This window comes from Oncorhynchus kisutch, linkage group LG12 (assembly GCF_002021735.2).
Source record: "Oncorhynchus kisutch isolate 150728-3 linkage group LG12, Okis_V2, whole genome shotgun sequence".
Classification (NCBI taxonomy): domain Eukaryota; kingdom Metazoa; phylum Chordata; class Actinopteri; order Salmoniformes; family Salmonidae; genus Oncorhynchus; species Oncorhynchus kisutch.
Genome location: NC_034185.2, coordinates 22,120,049 through 22,139,255, shown reverse-complemented (window position 1 = coordinate 22,139,255; position 19,207 = coordinate 22,120,049). Strand labels below are relative to the sequence as shown.

General features: G+C 42.9%; 1 protein-coding gene across 1 annotated transcript in view; it reads left to right on the top strand.

The window, feature by feature from the left end:
- LOC109901364 (sodium/potassium-transporting ATPase subunit beta-1-interacting protein 2) overlaps positions 1–19,207 on the top strand; it is a 155,791-nt gene that overhangs the window by 58,124 nt on the left and 78,460 nt on the right. Inside the window, exon 2 of the mRNA XM_031837120.1 lies at positions 14,232–14,369. Within this exon, the coding sequence (XP_031692980.1) occupies positions 14,232–14,369 (138 nt within the window). The remainder of the gene's footprint in view (positions 1–14,231; positions 14,370–19,207) is intronic.

Below are 19,207 nucleotides of genomic sequence, written 5' to 3'. Positions count from 1 at the left end.
ACTGTCAGTTACACACTTATACAGTAATTGTTCCAGCCCTAGTAATGCAGTCATCAGAGCAGAAGTCCCCCAAAAGCTTTTAATGAGTTTGAGGATACCATGTTCCCCAACAAGCTCTCTAGCCAGATAAATCAATAAAAAACAGGCAATTAATACATCTAAAACTGAGATCACAGTTTAAGCTCATCCAATTACTGTAAAACCCCATTGATATCTTGTTGTGAGGAATATAACTTTAATGCTATTAAAACTGAACCACATTGTTCAGTTTTGCCCTCCGGAGTGTCATCCAACTAGCAAAACAAAAGTTCACAGCATGGCTGGGGCTGGGTGCTAACATACAAACACAGAGCAAAGAACTGAGGAACACTAAGGGTTTAAATACATTCAAGGGAAATGAGGCACAGGTGCAACTAATAACTAGAACAAGGGAAAAACAAAAGGGTCAAAAAAGCACAATGGGGGCATCTAGTGACCGAAACCTGAAAAATGCTGGCCAAATCCTGACACGGAGTTTGTCAGATTATTTTGCATTCCGAAGCTTAATTAATCATGAAGCATTTCATAGTAATTGCGGAGGAATTGGCGAATTTGTCGGCCACTTGTTGCTTACAACAGACTGTGTCTGTGGTAGTTCTTAATAGCCGCTTGCTGCATAGTGTCAAGTCACATTTTCCAGCCATGTTGGCAACACAGAGGTCTATTGCTGGTTCAGAGCTCATAGGGCTGGTGGCCCTCAGGCAACACTGATACTTCACCAGGGCTCCTTGAAATGCAAACAAATATTGAAATTAATTATCCTCATTAGGCTAACACTTATCCATATCCTGATGAGTTTTATTCAAACTCTGTCCCCTTTCTCCTGAAGCTATCCTCACTCATGTCATTAATGCTCCCACCATTGGTTCTTAAGAAGCCTAGTGTTGCAAACGAGGGCTAGTCATCAGTTCCTGGGGGCTCCTCAAGGGCTGATATTATTAATAACCCACTGGGCACAGGCGTCACTTCAATGTCTAGTTTTGATTTACAGTACCAGTCAATGGTTTGGACACACCTACTCATTCTTCTTTATTTTGACTATTTTCTACATTGTAGAATAATAGTGAAGACATCAAAACAATGAAATAACACATATGGAATCATGTAGTAACCAAAAAGTGTTAAACAAATCAAAATATATTTTATATTTCAGATTCTTCAAAGTAGCCAACCTTTGCCTTGATGACAGCTTTTCACACTCTTGGCATTCTCTCAACCAGCAACCACTCATCAATAAGTGCATTGACGACGTCGTCCCACAGTGACCGTACGTACGTACGTACATATCCCAACCAGAAGCCATGGATTACAGGCAACATCCACACTGATCTAAAGGCTAGAGCTTTCCAAGGAGCAGGACACTAATCATGCCGCTTTATAAGAAATCTCACTACGACCTCCAACAAAACATCAAGCAGCCAAAATGTAAATACAGAACTAAAATCGAATCCTACTACACCAGCTCTGACTCTCGTCAGATGTGGCAGGTCTTGCAAACTATCACGGATTACAAAGGGAAACCTCAGAGCCTCAAAAATGTGTACAGCCACACCATTGAGAGCACTTTGACTGGCTGCATCACCGCTTGGTACCTCAAGGTGCTGCAGAAGGTAAAATCAAGTCAAATCACATTTCATCACTGGGGCTGAGCTCCCTGCCATCCAGGACCTCTATACCAGACGGTGTCAGAAGAAGACCCGAAAAATTGTCAAAGCCACCCAAGTCATAGACTGTTCTTTCTGCTAACCACATAGCAAGCGGTACTAATGCAGCAAGTCAAAAACCAACAAAACCCTGAATAGGTTCTACCCCTAAGCCATAAGACTGCTAAATAGTTTGTTAAATAGTTAACCAACCAACTCGGACTATCTGCATTGACCCTTTTGCCACTAACTCTTTTGACTCATCACATACGCTGCTTGCTACTGTTTATTATCTATCCTGTTGCTTAGTCACTTTATCCCCACATATATGTACATACCTACCTCAATTACCTCGTACCCCTGCACATCAACTCTGTGCTGGTAACCCATGTAAATAGCCAAGTTATCGTTACTTATTGTGTATTTATTCCATGTTTTATTCTTTTTCTATAATTTTTTGCATTGTTGGAGAGGGCCCGTGAGTAAGCATTTCACTGTTAATCTACACCTGTTGTTTACGAAGCATGTGACAATTAAAGTTAGTTTTGATCACATTACATTTTTTGGTTGAAATGATGTGGAAACAATGTTGATTGAACCAGCTGTTGCCCAGTGGGAAGGCTCGCAGGCAGGCACGGTTGGGAATAAAATACTCTTGCTGTGATTCTCTGGCCCTGCCAGGTGATTAGGGACTCAAAGAGCATCGCTACTCCAATAATTTATATCAGGGACTCAAAGATTAGGGACTCAAGTGATTAGGGATTCTATTAGGGACTCAGGTGATTAGGGACTCAAAGATCATCGCTACTCCAATAATTGCACTTATTTCTAATTTGCCTGAACGAGAGTTCAGTTTTTTAGCAAGCATCTATAACACATCAGGACAGGTCGTTTCACAGAGCAGCCATTACAAACATAGGCTGTAAAACAGTGATCACTAACCTTACAGAAAACCCCAGACTGATACCTATCGGGATTATTTGTAAGAAAAACATCAAGGAGAGTAGCCTTTTGTGGGTGTTTGGAGTCATATCTTGTGGGATTGGTAATAATCTGGGAGCCCCCTTGCTTTAAGACTTGATCAGGTGGTTTAAGCATGTCCCAGTTTAGGTCGCCTAGTAGGACACATTCAGACTTAGTGTAAGGGGCTAGGAGAGAGCTTAGGGCATTTAGGGTACAGGCCGGTGCTGATGGTGGCCGATAACACCAAAAATCGTAAAGGGGAAAATATAGTACATTTATAACCAGAGAGCACAATAGAGCACCTGGCATGGGTTATAGAGGTCGTGTAGATATTTTCAGCTGAGAGAAAAACAGTAGTTTAACATTTTGTATGCAGCTTATGATACTCATTATGTTGGTTATTGTTTTTTATCATGGCTATGTCATATAACTGGTGGACTGGTGGAGGAGCCTTACCCTAGAAGTTGTTGATGTGATCTCCATAGGGGCTGCAACAGAAATTGTACTGAGAAAAAAGAGATCTCTCATTTGAAGGCAGAATTTGCCATAGCTATGGATCTGTGTCATATTGCCCTTTGAATGAGTTAGCAGCTGTTATCCCAGTTCTGAAAACAATATGGTACAGTTTTTCCTGTAGTACATTAGCTGTGTTTGTTTCCTTACTGACAGACAGCACATTCAGTTTGAGATAGCTGTCATGTGTCGCATAAATGCTTATTTCAATCAGCGCAGAAAGCAGTTTGTGTTCATGAAACGGACATTACAGACATAGATTTGACAAGATGTTGATGGAGCTGATGCATTTTGAATGACTTTTATTTGTATAATGTTGCAGAATTCATTTATAATTTGACTCCATTTTGTTTAACTGCTCATTGGTTCAATCACAAGAACACTTTATGTCTGTAATTAAATATTCACTGAATGTTCCAGTGTATTTCCAAAAGCACTGGTTTATATTCATAAAAATTCAATGAATCATTATCCATACAGGCTCAAGCAGTGAATGAGACACTTTTGGTACTCAGTTGAACATGTAGGCTAGTTTCACATCGCTGCAGCTTTCTCTGTGTTTTGTCCATTCCCTCCTCCCCATCTTGTTGTGGCCTGTCATACACCCAAGGGCCTGCATTTGTCACTTTCAAAGCCCCTGTAGGTATGTGTCTTTTATCATTGAAGACTCTACATGTAGCCTACATTCACAGAATCATCTTTAATAGGAACATACCACACTATAGTACAATGACGGACTCATATACTGTTAGAATGTCCTCTGGGTTCATGGACCACATAGGCTATTGTGTGTCTTGCTCACTCGTTATAAATAGGACTATTGGTTTGGAGGAATAAGTATTAATATAACAATATTATACATTTAAATATGTGTTTGTAGATTTGCATCTTTAATCATCACTACCTGGTAACCCCACCCTGCTGTGCTTTGATGAAGGCATAATTATACATAGGCCAATTGAATGGTAAAGTCATTTTTAAGAACACATTAATTAAATCGTTGCTCTTCACCACTTGACATCCATTTGACTGACAGGTAAAGAGAGATAAAAAGGATGTTCAAAGCCTTTTGTTGGGTACATGAAACTATAACTTTACACATACTCTACCACCATCATCACATTCAATGTACTCGCAAGGGTACAGTACATAAAACCACAGCAAAATAAATCAAAATTAAATCAACATGAGCATATTGATTGATTTTCAGATTTGTTCCTCTCAGATGAAGTCTTGTTGTTCCTCTAGTGGAACTGTGTTAGATTGGTAGATCTTGTCCTCAGGTGTAGCAGTGCAGAAAGTGACTACTGCTATGGCAGAACAAAGGTAGCTGCTTTATTATGTGCATATCTCAGGCGCTGAAGGCTTGTCATTGTATTTAGCAGAGAGGGAAGGTGTTCCCCAAGGAGCTCTACTGGATACACCATTATTGTCGGAATGCTTTCATCATACCAAATATGGTGCCTTCGGGAAGAATTAAGACCCCTTGACTTTTTCCACATTTTGTTACGTTATTCTTAGCCTTATTCTCAAAGTTGATTAAATTAAACCTTGTCCTCAGCAATCTACACACAATACCCGAAAACAGTTTTTTTGTAAAAACAGAAATACCTTGTTTACATAAGTATTCAGACCCTTTGCTATGAGACTCGATATTGAACTGAGGTGCATCCTGTTTACATTGATCATCCTTGAGAAGATTCTACAACTTCATTGTCGCCCTGTGTTAAATTCAGTTCATTGGACATGATTTGGAAAGGCACACACCTGCCTATATAAGGTCCCACAGTTGACAGTGCATGTCAGAGCAAAAATCAAGCCACGAGGTCGAAGGAATTGTTTGTAGAGCTACGAGACAGGATTGTGTCAAGGCACAGATCTGGGGAAGGGTACCAAATCATTTCTGCAGCATTGAAGGTCCCCAAGAACACAGTGGCCTCCATCATTCTTAAATGGAAGAAGTTTGGAACCACCAAGATTCATCCTAGAGCTGGCCGTCCGGTCAAACTGAGCAATCGGGGGAAAAGGGCTTTTTTCATGGAGGTGACCAAGAACCTGATGGTCACTCTAACAGAGCTCTAGAGTTCCTCTGTGGAGATGGGAGAACCTTCCAGAAGGATATCCATCTCTGCAGCACTCCACCAACCAGGCCTTTATGGTAGAGTGGCCAGACGGAAGTCACTCCTCAGTAAAAGGCACATGACAGACTGCTATGAGTTTGCCAAAAGGCACCTAAAGGCTTTCAGACCATGAGAAACAACATTCTCTGGTCTGATGAAACCAAGATGGTACTCTGACAGAGCTTGACAGGATCTGCAGAGAAGAAAAGAAGGAACTCCCCAAATACAGGTGTGCCAAGCTTGTAGCGTCATACCCAAGAAGACTTGATGCTGTGTCACGTTCGTTATAAAGATGAGACCAAGGCGCAGCGTGAGTAGAGTTCCACATCTTTAAAAAAAACGAAACTCAGCAAAACAAAACAAACAAACTAAACATAAAGCTACAACATCTCTAGACATGCAAAACCCTAAACATACAACACTAGAGTACCCACCCTAGTCACACCCCGACCTAACCAAAATATAATGATAACAGAGATATCTCAGGTCAGGGCGTGACAGAGGCTCTGGACTGCGGATCTTCGCCGGAGGCCCCGGACTGGGAATCGTCGCTGGAGACCCCGGACTGGGGACCGTTGCTGGAGACCCCGGACTGGGGACCGTCACTGGAGGTTCCGGACTGTGGACCGTCGTTGGGGTTCCGGAATGTGGACCGTTGTTGGAGGTTCCAGACTGTGGACCGTCGTTGGAGGTTCCGGACTGTGGCCCGTCGTTGGAGGTTCCGGACTGTGAAACATTGCCCGGAAGCTCTGGACTAGGAACTGTCTCCGGAAGCTCTGGACTGGGAACTGTTGCCGGAAGCTCTGGACTGGGAACTCTCGCCGGAAGCTCTGAACTAGGAACTGTCGCCGGAAGCTCTGGACTGGGAACTGTTGCCGGAAGCTCTGGACTGTGGAGGCGCACTGGAGACCTGATGTGTCGTGCTGGCACTGGTGGTACAGGGCTGAAGACACGCATCTCAGGGCAAGTGTGGGGAGCAGGCACAGGACGTACTGGACTGTGGAGGCTCACTGGAGACCTGATGCGTGGTGCCGGCACTGGTTGTACCAAGCTGAAGACACGCATCTCAGGGCGAGTGCGGGGAGCAGGCACAGGACGTACTGGACTGTGGAGGCGCACTGGAGATCTGGAGCGTAGAGCTGGCACAACGCGTCCTTACTGGATGCTCAATTGAGCCCGGCAAGTGCTGGGCGCTAGCACAGGACGCACTGGGCTGTGCAGACAGACCGGAGACACAGTACGCAGAGCCGGCGCAGGATATCCTGGTCCAAGGAGGTGTACTGGAGACCAGGAGCGCTGAACCGGCACCATCCGTCCTGGTTGGATGCCCATTCTAGCCCGGCAAATGCGAGGAGCTGCAATAGAGCGCACCGGCCTATGAATGCGAACTGGAGACAACGTGCGCATCACTGTGTAACACGGTGTCTGACCAGTCACACGCTCCCCACGGTAAGCACGGGGAGTTGGCTCAGTTCTAACTCCTGACTCTGCCAATCTCCCCGTGTGCCTCCCCAAAAAATGTTTTGGGAGCTGCCTCTCGGGCTTCCGTGCTAGTCGTGTCCCCTCATATCATCGCCGTTCCTCCTGCGCTATCTCCACCTGCTTCCATGGCAGGGTCTTGTCCCCTGACATGACCTCCTCCCAGGTCCAGGATGTCCTCCACTCATCTTTCTCCCGGGCCCAGGATGTCCACTCCTCTTGAACATGCTGCTTGGTCTTTTTATGGTGGGATCTTCTGTCACGTTCGTTATAAAGATGAGACCAAGGCGCAGCGTGAGTAGAGTTCCACATGTTTTTAATAAAACCGAAACTCAGCAAAACAAAATGAACAAGCACAAACGAAACATGAAGCTATACGAATAGTGCAGACCGGCAACTAAACATAGAACAAGATCCCACAACAGAAAGTGGGAAACAGGGCTGCCTAAATATGATCCCCAATCAGAGACAACGATAAACAGCTGTTTCTGATTGGGAACCATATCAGGCCAACATAGAAATACAAAACCCCTAGACCTACAACAACCCTAGACATACAAAACCCTAGACATACACTACAGTACCCACCCTAGTCACACCCGGACCTAACCAAAATATAAAGAAAACAGAGATATATCAGGTCAGGGCGTGACATGCTGTAAAGGGTCTGAATACTTAAGTAAATGTAATATTTCAGTATATATATTTTGTTACTCAAAAAACAGTTTTTGCTTTGTCATTATAGGGTATTGTGTGTAGATTGATGAAAATAAAATAAAAATGTATGAAAAAATATGTTAATAATCCATTTTAGAATAAGGCTGTAATGTAACAAAATATAGAAAAAAGGGAACGTGTCTGAATACATTCCAAAGGCACTCTAGATCCCTCTACCATCTCTGGGTGTATCATATTTAGTGATTCCACTTCCACAAAAGCTACTTCATTTATCTCATCCCTCCCTCTGTGGTAACGGACCATTCGATAATTACTGGGGGGGTCCAACTCGAGCTATCCTAAAAAATGTTATACCCCCTTCACCAATGTTAGAAAAATGTATATGACCCTTGTTGCACTACCTTCCCCCTTCATTTAATTAACTCACAATAATGATTGCGACCAGAGTATATCCCTTTTCACACCAACTCCAATGCCTTTTTTCCCCCCAACATTGCCAAAAGATTTGCATGACGTCACAAACGCTGCTGCTGCAGTCATTCTCTTGCATTTGAGAAGGCAGTGGCAATGGCAATATGTTACTACTGAAAATATCACAAGATGATTCAATCATGACAGGAGTGTTTGCTTCAGTTGCATCTCAGCCTAAGAGAAGAAATGCAAAACTGGCATCTGTTGTCATTCCAGCACATACACAACATGGCCAAAGGTACAGTGGGGCAAAAACGTATTTAGTCAGCCACCAATTGTGCAAGTTCTCCCACTTAAAAAGATGAGAGAGGCCTGTAATTTTCATCATAGGTACACTTCAACTATGACAGACAAAATGAGAAAAAAAATCCAGAAAATCACATTGTAGGATTTATTTGCAAATGATGGTGGAAAATAAGTATTTGGTCAATAACAAAAGTTTATCTCAATACTTTGTTATATACCCTTTGTTGGCAATGACAGAGGTCAAATGTTTTCTGCAAGGTTTTCACACACTGTTGCTGGTATTTTGGCCCATTCCTCCATGGAGATCTCCTAGATGTTCTATGGGGTTGAGGTTTTCACTCAAAATCTCACGATACATTGCCCCATTCATTCTTTCCTTTACACGGATCAGTCGTCTTGGTCCCTTTGCAGAAAAACAGCCCCAAAGCATGATGTTTCCACCCCCATGATTCACAGTAGGTATGGTGTTCTTTGGATGCAACTCAGCATTCTTTGTCCTCCAAACACGACGAGTTGAGTTTTTACCAAAAAGTTATATTTTGGTTTCATCTGACCATATGACATTCTCCCAATCTTCTTCTGGATCATCTAAATGCTCACTAGCAAACTTCAGATGGCCTGGACATGTACTGGCTTAAGCAGGGGGACACGTCTGGCATTGCAGGATTTGAGTCCCTGGCGGCGTAGTGTGTTACTGATGGTAGGCTTTGTTACTTTGGTCCCAGCTCTCTGCAGGTCATTCACTAGGTCACCCTGTGTGGTTCTGTGATTTTTGCTCACCGTTCTTGTGATCATTTTGACCCCACGGGGGGAGATCTTGCGTGGAGCCCCAGATCGAGGTAGATTATCAGTGGTCTTGTATGTCTTCCATTTCCTAATAATTGCTCCCACAGTTGATTTCTTCAAACCAAGCTGCTTACCTATTGCAGATTCAGTCTTCCCAGCCTGGAGCAGGTCTACAATTTTGTTTCTGGTGTCCTTTGACAGCTTTTTGGTCTTGGCCATAGTGGAGTTTGGAGTGTGACTGTTTGAGGTTGTGGACAGGTGTCTTTTATACTGATAACAAGTTCAAACAGGTGCCATTAATACAGGTAACGAGTGGAGGAGCCTCTTAAAGAAGAAGTTACAGGTCTGTGAGAGCCAGAAATCTTGCTTGTTTGTAGGTGATAAAATACTTATTTTCCAATTACAGGCCTCTCTCATCTTTTTAAGTGGGAGAACTTGCACAATTGGTGGCTGACTAAATACTTTTTGCCCCACTGTATATGCTGATCATCATGGCACTTGCCTTCATTTTTGTTATGCTTATGTCAGTTATATCATTCCTCAGTCCAGATAGGCTACTTTCGGAGACTTTCTGAATGGACAATCAAAGCTACCAGCGCATCTCAGACACAAGAACAAATTACATTTTTCCTTTCCTAAAAACGTATTATAAATCTAGGCCTACCTTCTAATCCTGGCTGTAGGATATCAGAAAGTTGGCAACATTAGGATTATGCCTAAACAATGTAGCCTATCAAATTAATTGACCAGGAAAGACAAGGAAAGGAAAGGGAGAGAGAGAGACATCTATGTAGCCTAAATGTTTGTAAGCAGTTATTGACATGGTCAAACTCCGGACAATATTTTTTTGTCTGTCTCTTACATAGCACACAGGTGGTCACCTACATTTACTGTAGTAGCCTAGCCTAGGCTGGTGGTGATAAATTGCTACATTGCAGCATTGATGCATTATAAACGTAGCCTACGGGACAGACAGAGAGAAATTCATTAATTCATTCAAACAACGAACCTGTCCGCACGCGGCCTGTCAGTGGCAGAACACTTGTCCCAGAGGGCATTGGTTGAACCAGGGGTTTGGTAGGGAAGCGCATGCAAGCAGGACGGAATGAAAAATATAGGAGCACCTGCAAAACAGCGAATGTAAACTGTGCCCAATAAAAAAACACACAACCCTCCCCAAAGCAAAAAAAGGTTATACCCTCTCCCATATCTTGGACCCCCCCCCAGCCTCCACCCATACATTTTTCATGACTCATGATTTTACAATACATCCGTCATCTTACACATGCACATGATGTTGATTAATATTTCATGAAACTTGTGCATATATTATTAGTCGTTTTCTCTCTCTTTTTAAACATCTATACTGCAAAGTGGGGGAGAAAATGATTCTAAATGTCAGCATTTATAAAGTTTGTTGCTGTTGTTTAATATTTTATCTGGTAAAACAAAAAAGTTTATTTGACTCGTTTATATTGGCATAAAGGTTGTGCTTTATTATTTATCAGATTATATATATCGTTGGGATCATCTCATGAATATCTTGTGAAAGTGATGTTTCTGAGAAATCTAGTACATATTCATTTTGGATCATACATTTTGCATAAATGTTTTCTTTCCACCCAAGAGTGTTTTGAGAGACAGTCTTACCCTCTGCAGATGTGAGAGATTTGTTTCAAACCTTTTTAAATGATCTAGCCTGAATATATTATAAATATATTTGTTTTTCACATTCACAGGGAATAAATTATGAAACCTCGCCAAGCATGGGATTGGTTTAATATACAGAAGGAAATAGTTTATACAGTAGCCAACTGCCTGCAGGGACAGAAATGGACATACACAGAAATGAACATGTATGCTACAGTACAATTTTCCATATCACACTAAAATTATTATTAGAGCCTCTGATTCCTTCTTTCCTCGAAAGCTAAACAACATCCCTTATTATCTGCATAACAAAATAACCAGTGTGCCATCCAGTCGATAAGCGTTGATGTGCTATTTGTTTAACAAATCAATTTCTACCTTGGTGTTTTTCTCTCCCCCAGGTTCTGTAGTCTAGCTTAACTGAATGTTTGGAGTACCATTAAAACACCTGAGCGTTTGCAGGTGGATTTGTAGTACTAGTGATGGAAAATGGTGAAGACCTTATCTGTGATTTTGCATGAGAGGGAACCCACTAGTCCATGATGCACAATACCTCCTGTTACCTCCCCACACTCTGGGCCTAATGTGCTCTGGTCAGAGCCACTGTGTGTCGTACAGCCTCCCGAGCATTGTCTGAATGCAGCATGAAGCTGCCTGCCTCTCTATTCATGCTGCCACCACTGATTGATTGGCTTTTGTCTCAGTGATTAGAGGCAACTCATGTCTCCTCCACACTAGGAGAAAAAAGAAAACCCCTAAGCTTTGGCGAAGCTCGGAGGATAAACTTCCATTTCAATCAGCAGTTGTAGAGAGCTGAAGTGTGCACTTCTTTTCCTGTAATCAGCCAGGATTCCTTATGTTCTACCTCAGTAATGAGGTTCTTTCCAACTCTTTTCAGGAGGGTAAAATGAAGGTGTTATGCAAAACAGCATGACCAAACAGATTGATCAACTAAATTCACTCTTGTGTATGAAAAACAGAACACCATGACAGTATATAATGACAGATGTATGGAGTTTCATGGTTTACTAATTATTATTTTTTTCTTCAAATTTAGTGTAGGGCCTACCAATTGCCCTTGCAGATGTTTTTTGTCAGACAAAGGGTTATAGCCTACTGAGACATTCCTTCTCTTAGGATCTGGCATGTTATTTGGATCCCCTTTCATTTAGTCAATGTTATTTCCCTGGAGAATAAGGTCACTCTTCTGACCGACTCAATAATGGGTTCCCCCCAAATATATGTTTATAATGACTAATGTATGGATAATTACTCTGTGCACAGCTGCTTGGGAGAGCTGTTCTTATTTGTGTTGATGAAAGTGGGCTCAGGGGCCACATGAATGACTAGGGAGACCCTCTGATTCCAACAATAGCCCAAGGTTTGTCTCTCTGTGTCAGGCAGTGAGGAAAGCCCTGAAGCCTCTTTCTTCTCTCAACGTTGTACACGGCCTGTGATACCAGGCAGATGAGTCTCTGGGTGTCTGGGAGTTCATCCAATAACATCAGGTACTCCCAAGTGTACTCTCAGGCAGCTTTGACATTTAGACATTATCAGGTAACTAATGCTAGGGGTTACAATTCACCAATGGCTGTTATTTGGGTTGAGCCTTATACATGTAAATGTGGTGTGGAAGCGCTGCATGTTTAATTGCAGCAATATAGCATGTTTCCTTGTTGTTTACCTTTCTAATCCAGGCGGCAGGCTGCTTTTGTGCTGCCATATGGGCTCCCATCAGGACTCTCTGGGCTCCCCGCTTTAGTAGCTAATATGGCGAGGTGCATGCAGCTTTTCATGAGTGCTTCTCCTTCTCCAATACCATGGAAATGCTGAGTGCTGCTAATTACCATCATACATTTTTCTTTGTGATTTTGCAGTTCAGCAGAAACAAGTTAACAACGCCTCTAAGAGGAGGACCTGACGGGTGTCATATTAGACAGAAAGGTGCTTTTTATAAGAGGTCTTTGCCGGGTGGTAGGGGGCGTAGAGGAGCTAGCGTTGATCCCTGACTCTACCTCCCTTTTGCTCTAATACTATTCAGTATTTTCTGGAAAGAAACAGATGGAAAAACACCAGTTTTCCTTTCATTCGACTGATCCATGAAATGACAGAGGGTCACCATGGAGACTGGCCCAGATAATCAGACAAGATAGGTGTCAGGAACAGCATAACATAGATATCAAACCATTTACATACCCGTGGCGGAATAGCCTACTTCACCTTAGGAAAAAATACAGTCTAATGTACTAGATCATAATGAAAGCCACTAACTAGAAGCTAATTCACTTTCAATTAGGTTATATTTTCAAAACAACATTTTTTGAATTTCTCAGTTCCTGCTGGATGGATAACAGTTGTGCCGGCACTTTTACAATGAAGATCCTGTAAATTGAGAGAAATCTCATCCCCTGTGCAATAGCTCTCAAAACCAAGCATCAAAAGAGGGTCATTACGTGTCATACAATGAAACAAGGTAAGCTGAGCTCTGAATAGTGTCGCAATGAAATTGAAAAATGCCAAGCTCAGCCTCTGATTCATGATCTATGAGTCATACAGTATCAGATGTATAGCAGCTAGCTAGGCTGCCATAGACATACAGACAGACAGCATGGGACAGAATCAGCAGAGAGATCTGTGGATCGGCAGGTAGCATAGCTTATTCTTAATCAGAAGCCCAGTGTGAGGGATCTCAGCTGGTCAGCTCTGGCCTGGACTGAGACATGGACAGACTGGATTTAATAGAGAGAAACTTGATGTTTTGACGAGATGAAATTACATTCATAAAATGTTGCTTAGCGACATGGAGAGGAATGGAGCGCTCAAAGGAGAAGTTAATTTAGTTGTGGCATCTGTTGTGATCGTCAAAGCTCATCAACAGTCAATAGAAGGAACACAAGTGAAGAATTCCCATCACGAATATACATACTTCGAGTTCTCGAATTCAGGCGGCAGTTTGTTAAACTGAGATCTCACAAATATTTCAAGGCCATTTCCTATTCGTTCACATGGAATTTACAGGGAGGGAAATCCAATTATTCTGCCAGGCATTTTTTTCACTCCTCCAACTGTAATAAATGGAGTGCTCTGACATACCTTTATTAGTAAGGACAGTGCCTTTACAGTAAGGAGATTGTTAGTTGCAGATATAAAGTTGAGTTTAAAGCCTCCTGTAGTTGCAGTGCAAGTGGGGATTTGGGAATCATTAGCGTCGGAGCTATGAAGTGATATCTGGCTCCGACACCGTTGGGACACACTGTGATCCCTCTCCTTACCGCAGCCGTTTGAAGTGCCATGGCTGGTAGTCATATCAACAACTGGTGTCACGTCCAATCAGACACTGAGCTCCAAATGGTCGGGGAAAAGGGGTCTAGCCTTGCCAGCTTCAATTTCCCACAGAGGCCAAGATCCAGGGGGATGGGGACGTGACCCTGAGGATTTCTACACTTCCCGGGCAATTAGAGGCAGTTGTGTGATTGGGAAGAGGAGAGAGAGGAGGCTGAAGTCTCGGCCCCTTGGTGTGGTGTGCAAGCAGAATGCCCTGTCCTCCCTCCTTTTCAACATAAACTTGGAGATACATCACTCTAACACATATCTCATGGCTCTGGTACTAAAGTTAATTTATTTTTCTTGATTTTCCTTACAGATCAGCATATTGGAACGACAAATATTTGACTTCCTTGGGTACCAATGGGCTCCTATCCTCACAAACTTTGTGCACATCATCATAGTCATCTTGGGGCTCTTTGGGACTGTACAATTCAGACCAAGATACGTAACTGGGGTGAGTTATATCTTCTTTAATTTCCTATACATTAATATCTTTGGAAAGTGGAAAGTGCTTTTATGTAAAGTGGTGTTATGAAGCAAATAATATATCTCACCTATCACACATTTGATTTCAGTTGTGTATAATGCTGTTTTTCAAAGGCTTTCCTTAAACTGGGGGAACAGACTGACAAAAGATACTATCACATGTTAATATTTAATGACTTTAATTGATATTTAAAGTTTCTATACTGAAAAGGAATATAAACTGAGTGCACAAAACACCTGCTCTTTCTGTGACATAGGGGAATGCAGGTGAAAGCTATGGTGCCTTATTGATGTCACTTGTTAAATCCACTTCAATCAGCGTAGATGAAAGGGAGGAGACAGTTTAGAAAAGGATTTTGAACCTCTACTGCGTGTACCCCCAGGGGTACGCGCAATGCCGTCGGGGGTACGCCAACTAAAAATGTGATTCACATTTTTTTTAAACAACACAATGTGAAATACAGGTAGCTTAGTCAAATAATTAACATCTAATCACATTAACCGTTACTCTCTCACGGGAATTCCACTAACGGTCCGTATGTAGCCAAACGTAGCTGCTGCTCATGTTAGTATCTGTACTGATGGCGCAAAAGCCATGACAGGGAGACATAGTGGAGTGGTAACGCGCGTGCAAGCAGTTGCTCCAGACACCACTTGGGTACACTGCAGCATGCACTGAGAGGCTCCTGCGGCCAAGGGAATGCCTGATAGCTTGAAAGATGCTTTGGATACTACAGTGAAAATGATTAACTTTGTTAAAGCAAGGCCCCTGTACTCTCGTGTATGTTCTGCACTATACAGTGATATGGGCAGCGACCATGTAACGCTTTTACAACATACAGAAAGAAGTGTGCTGGTTATCAAGGGGCAAAGTATTGACACGTTTTTTTCAACTGAGAGACGAGCTTAAAGTTTTCTTTACTGACCATAATTTCCACTTATCTGACTGCTTGCATGATGACGAGTTTCTCACACGACTGGCCTATCTGGGTGATGTTTTTTCTCGCCTGAATCATCTGAATCTAGGATTACAGAGACTCTCCGCAAATATATTCAATGTGTGACAAAATTGAGGCTATGATTAAGACGTTGGAGTTCCTCTCTGTCTGCATTAACAAGGACAACACATAGGTCTTTCTATCATTATATTATTTTTTTGTGGGCAAATGAACTCAAGCTTACGGACAATGTCAAATGTGATATAGCGAAGCACCTGAGTGAGTTGGGTGCAGGTACTTTCCTGAAATGGATGACACAAACAACTGGATTCGTTATCCCTTCATGCCCTGCCTCCAGTCCACTTACCGATATCTGAACAAGAGAAAATGCAACAAGCAGTTCTGTCAAAATTGAATTTAATCATAAGCCACTGCCAGATTTCTGGATTGGGCTGCGTTCAGAGTATCCTGCCTTGGCAGATCGCGCTGTTAAGACACTGATGCCCTTGGCAACCATGTACCTATGTGAGAGTGGATTCTCGGCCCTCACTAGCATGAAAACTAAATACTGCCACAGACTGTGTGTGGAAAATGATTTAAGACTGAGACTCTCTCCAATACAACCCAACATTGCAGAGTTATGTGCATCCTTTCAAGCATACCCTTCTCATTAACCTGTGGTGAGTTATTCACCATCTTCGATGAACAAATAAGGTTTAAATGTAAGATTGTTAAATAAAGAGCAAAATTATTGATTATTATTATATTATTATTTGTGCCCTGGTCCTGTAAGAGCTCTTTGCCACTTCCCACGAGCCGGGTTGTGACAAAAACTCACACTCATTCTTATGTTTAATAAATGTATCGTATAGTGTGTGTGTGTGTGGGAGGCTTACAATGATGGCACAAAACAACATTTGAGAGTGCGCTGATCCTGGTGCTATAGAGGGGGTACACAGCTGGAGGTTGAATGTTTGAAGGGGTACGGGACTATAAAAAGTTTGGGAACCACTGCTCTATGGGATCGGTGTCACTATACAGGGACGGTTGAGCTAACATGCGCCAATGTGATTAGCATGACGCTGTAAATAGTAAGAACATTCCCAGGACATAGACATGTCTTATATGGGTAGAAAGCTTAAATTCTTGTTATTCTAACTGCACTATCCAATTTACTGTAGCTATTACAGCTATTCAAAGATCTTCATTGTAAAGTGTTTAAACACTGTTTCCCATGCTTGTTCAATGAAAACTTAGGACACTAAAGAGGCATTTCTACTGACTCTGAAAGAATCCAAAAGGAAGATGCCCAGTGTCCCTGCTCATCTGCGCGAACGTGCCTTAGGCATGCTGCAAGGAGGCATGAGGACTGCAGATGTGGGCAGGGCAATAAATTGCTATGTCCGTACTGTGAGATGCCTAAGACAGCGCTACAGGGAGACAGGATGGACAACTGATTGTCCTCACAGTGGCAGACCACGACTTGTAGGCCTGTTGTAAGACAGGTCCTCACCTGACATCACCGGCAACAATGTCGCCTATGGGCACAAACCCACCGTCGCTGGACCAGACAGGACTGGCAAAAAGTGCTCTTCACTGACGAGGTGCGGTTTTGTCTCACCAGGGGTGATGGTCGGATTTGCGTTTATCGTCGAAGGAATGAGTGTTACACCGAGGCCTGTACTTTGAAGCGGGATCAATTTGGAGGTGGAGGGTCCATCATGGTCTGAAGCGGTGTGTCACAGCATCATCTGACTTGATGTCATTGCAGGCAATCTCAATGCTGTGCGTTACAGGGAAGACATCCTCCTCCCTCATGTGGTACCCTTCCTGCAGGCTCATCCTGACATGACCCTCCAGCATGACAATACCACCAGCCATACTGCTCATTCTGTGCGTGATTTCCTGCAAGACAGAAATGTCAGTGGTCTGCCATGGCCATCGAAGAGTCCGTATCTCAATCCCATGGAGCACATCTGGGACCTGTTGGTTCGGAGGGTGAGGGCTAGGGCCATTCCCCCCCAGAAATGTCTGGGAACTTGCAGGTGCCTTGGTGGATAAGTGGGGTACATTTCACTGCAAGAACTGGCAAATCTGGTGCAGTCCATGAGGAGGAGATGCACTGCAGTACTTATTGCAGCTGGTGGCCACACCAGATACTGACTGTTACTTTTGATTTTGACCCCCCTTTGTTCAGGGAAACATTATTCCATTTCTGTTAGTCACATGTCTGTGGAACTTGTTCAGTTTATGTCTCAGTTGTTGAATCTTGTTATGTTCATACAAATGTTCATACAAATATGTACACACATATTTACACACAGTTTGCTGAAAATAAACGCAGTTGACAGTGAGAAGACATTTATTTTTTTGATGAGTTTATGTGTGCCATTCAGAGGGTGAATGGGCAAGACAAAATATTTAAGGGGTGTATTCTTAATGTTTTGTACACTCAGTGTATGGTCCTCTAACTGATAAGATGCCAAAGCTAAATCTATGTCCTACACAGAATGGGGATAAAGTGAGCAGGAATAAATCTTAATTCAAGATTCTCCTACCAGAAATAAATTCCTTGTTATGAGTGACAGCCTTTCACTAAAACCACATATGCAGATTTAAAACCCAGGCATTTTGACTTGTCTGAGAGCTCAGGAGAGATATCGATGTTATGATGGACTTGGTCATCAAATCAGCCATCAGAGAGAGCCCCTGTCATGCTGCAGAGATAAAGCTGATCACCTTTACACCCCTCCTCACCCCCTCCTATGCCTGTGAAGATAAATGGCTTACTGTCCAGCATTACTCTTGCTTATATCCGTTTTGGTAATGCTGTCAGAGCAGATACATTTTTATTCTCATTTCAAATTGCGCTTGCCAGTAGCTGGAGAGGGGCCAAATGAGGTTCCACTACACGCACCCATCTTCTGGATCTAATGTCCTGACAACGTGTCAGATTTAGAGATGGTAAAAACCTACTCCGTGGCGGCTCTCCCCCTCTCTCAATGGTCTGGTGAATTCAGCCGGAAACATATATTTTAGAGAGGTGAAGGGGAAAAGTGTACCCTAACACATTCATAACATGTCGATGACATTGCTAAAGTAGACAAATACACTGAACAAAAATATAAATGCAACATTAAATAATGTCTTAGATTTGACTGAGTTACAGTTCTTATAAGGAAATCAGTGAATTGAAATGAATTCATTAGGCCCTAATCTATGGATTTCACACGAGTGGGAATACAGATATGCATCTGTTGGTCACAGATACCTTAGATAGGGGCGTGAATAAGAAAACCAGTCAGTATTGTGTACAGATCCTTGCAACACAGGGCCAGGCATTATCATGCTGAAACATGAGGCCATGCATTATCATGCTGAAACATGAGGCGATGGAGCGGCAATGGGCCTCAGGATCTTGTCACGGTATCTCTGTCCATTCAAATTGCCAGTTATAAAATGCAATTGTGTTTGTTGTCTGTAGCTTATGTCTTCCCATACCATAATCCCACCACCACCTTGGGGCATTCAGTTCACAACGTTGACATCAGCAAACCGCTCGCCTACACGACCACATACATGCTGTCTGCCATCTGTCCGGTACAGTTGAAACCGGGATTCATCTGTGAAGAGCACACTTCTTCAGTGTGCCAGTGGCCATTGAAGGTGAGCATTTGCCCACTGAAGTCAGTTACGACGCCAAACTGCAGTCAGGACAAGACCCTGGTGATGACGAGCATGCATATGAGCTTCCCTGAGACTGTTTCTGACAATTTGTGCAGAAATTATTTGGTTTTGCAAACCCACAGTTTCATCAGCTACCCGGGTGGCTGGTCTCGAACGATCCCGTAGGTGGAGAAGCCGGACG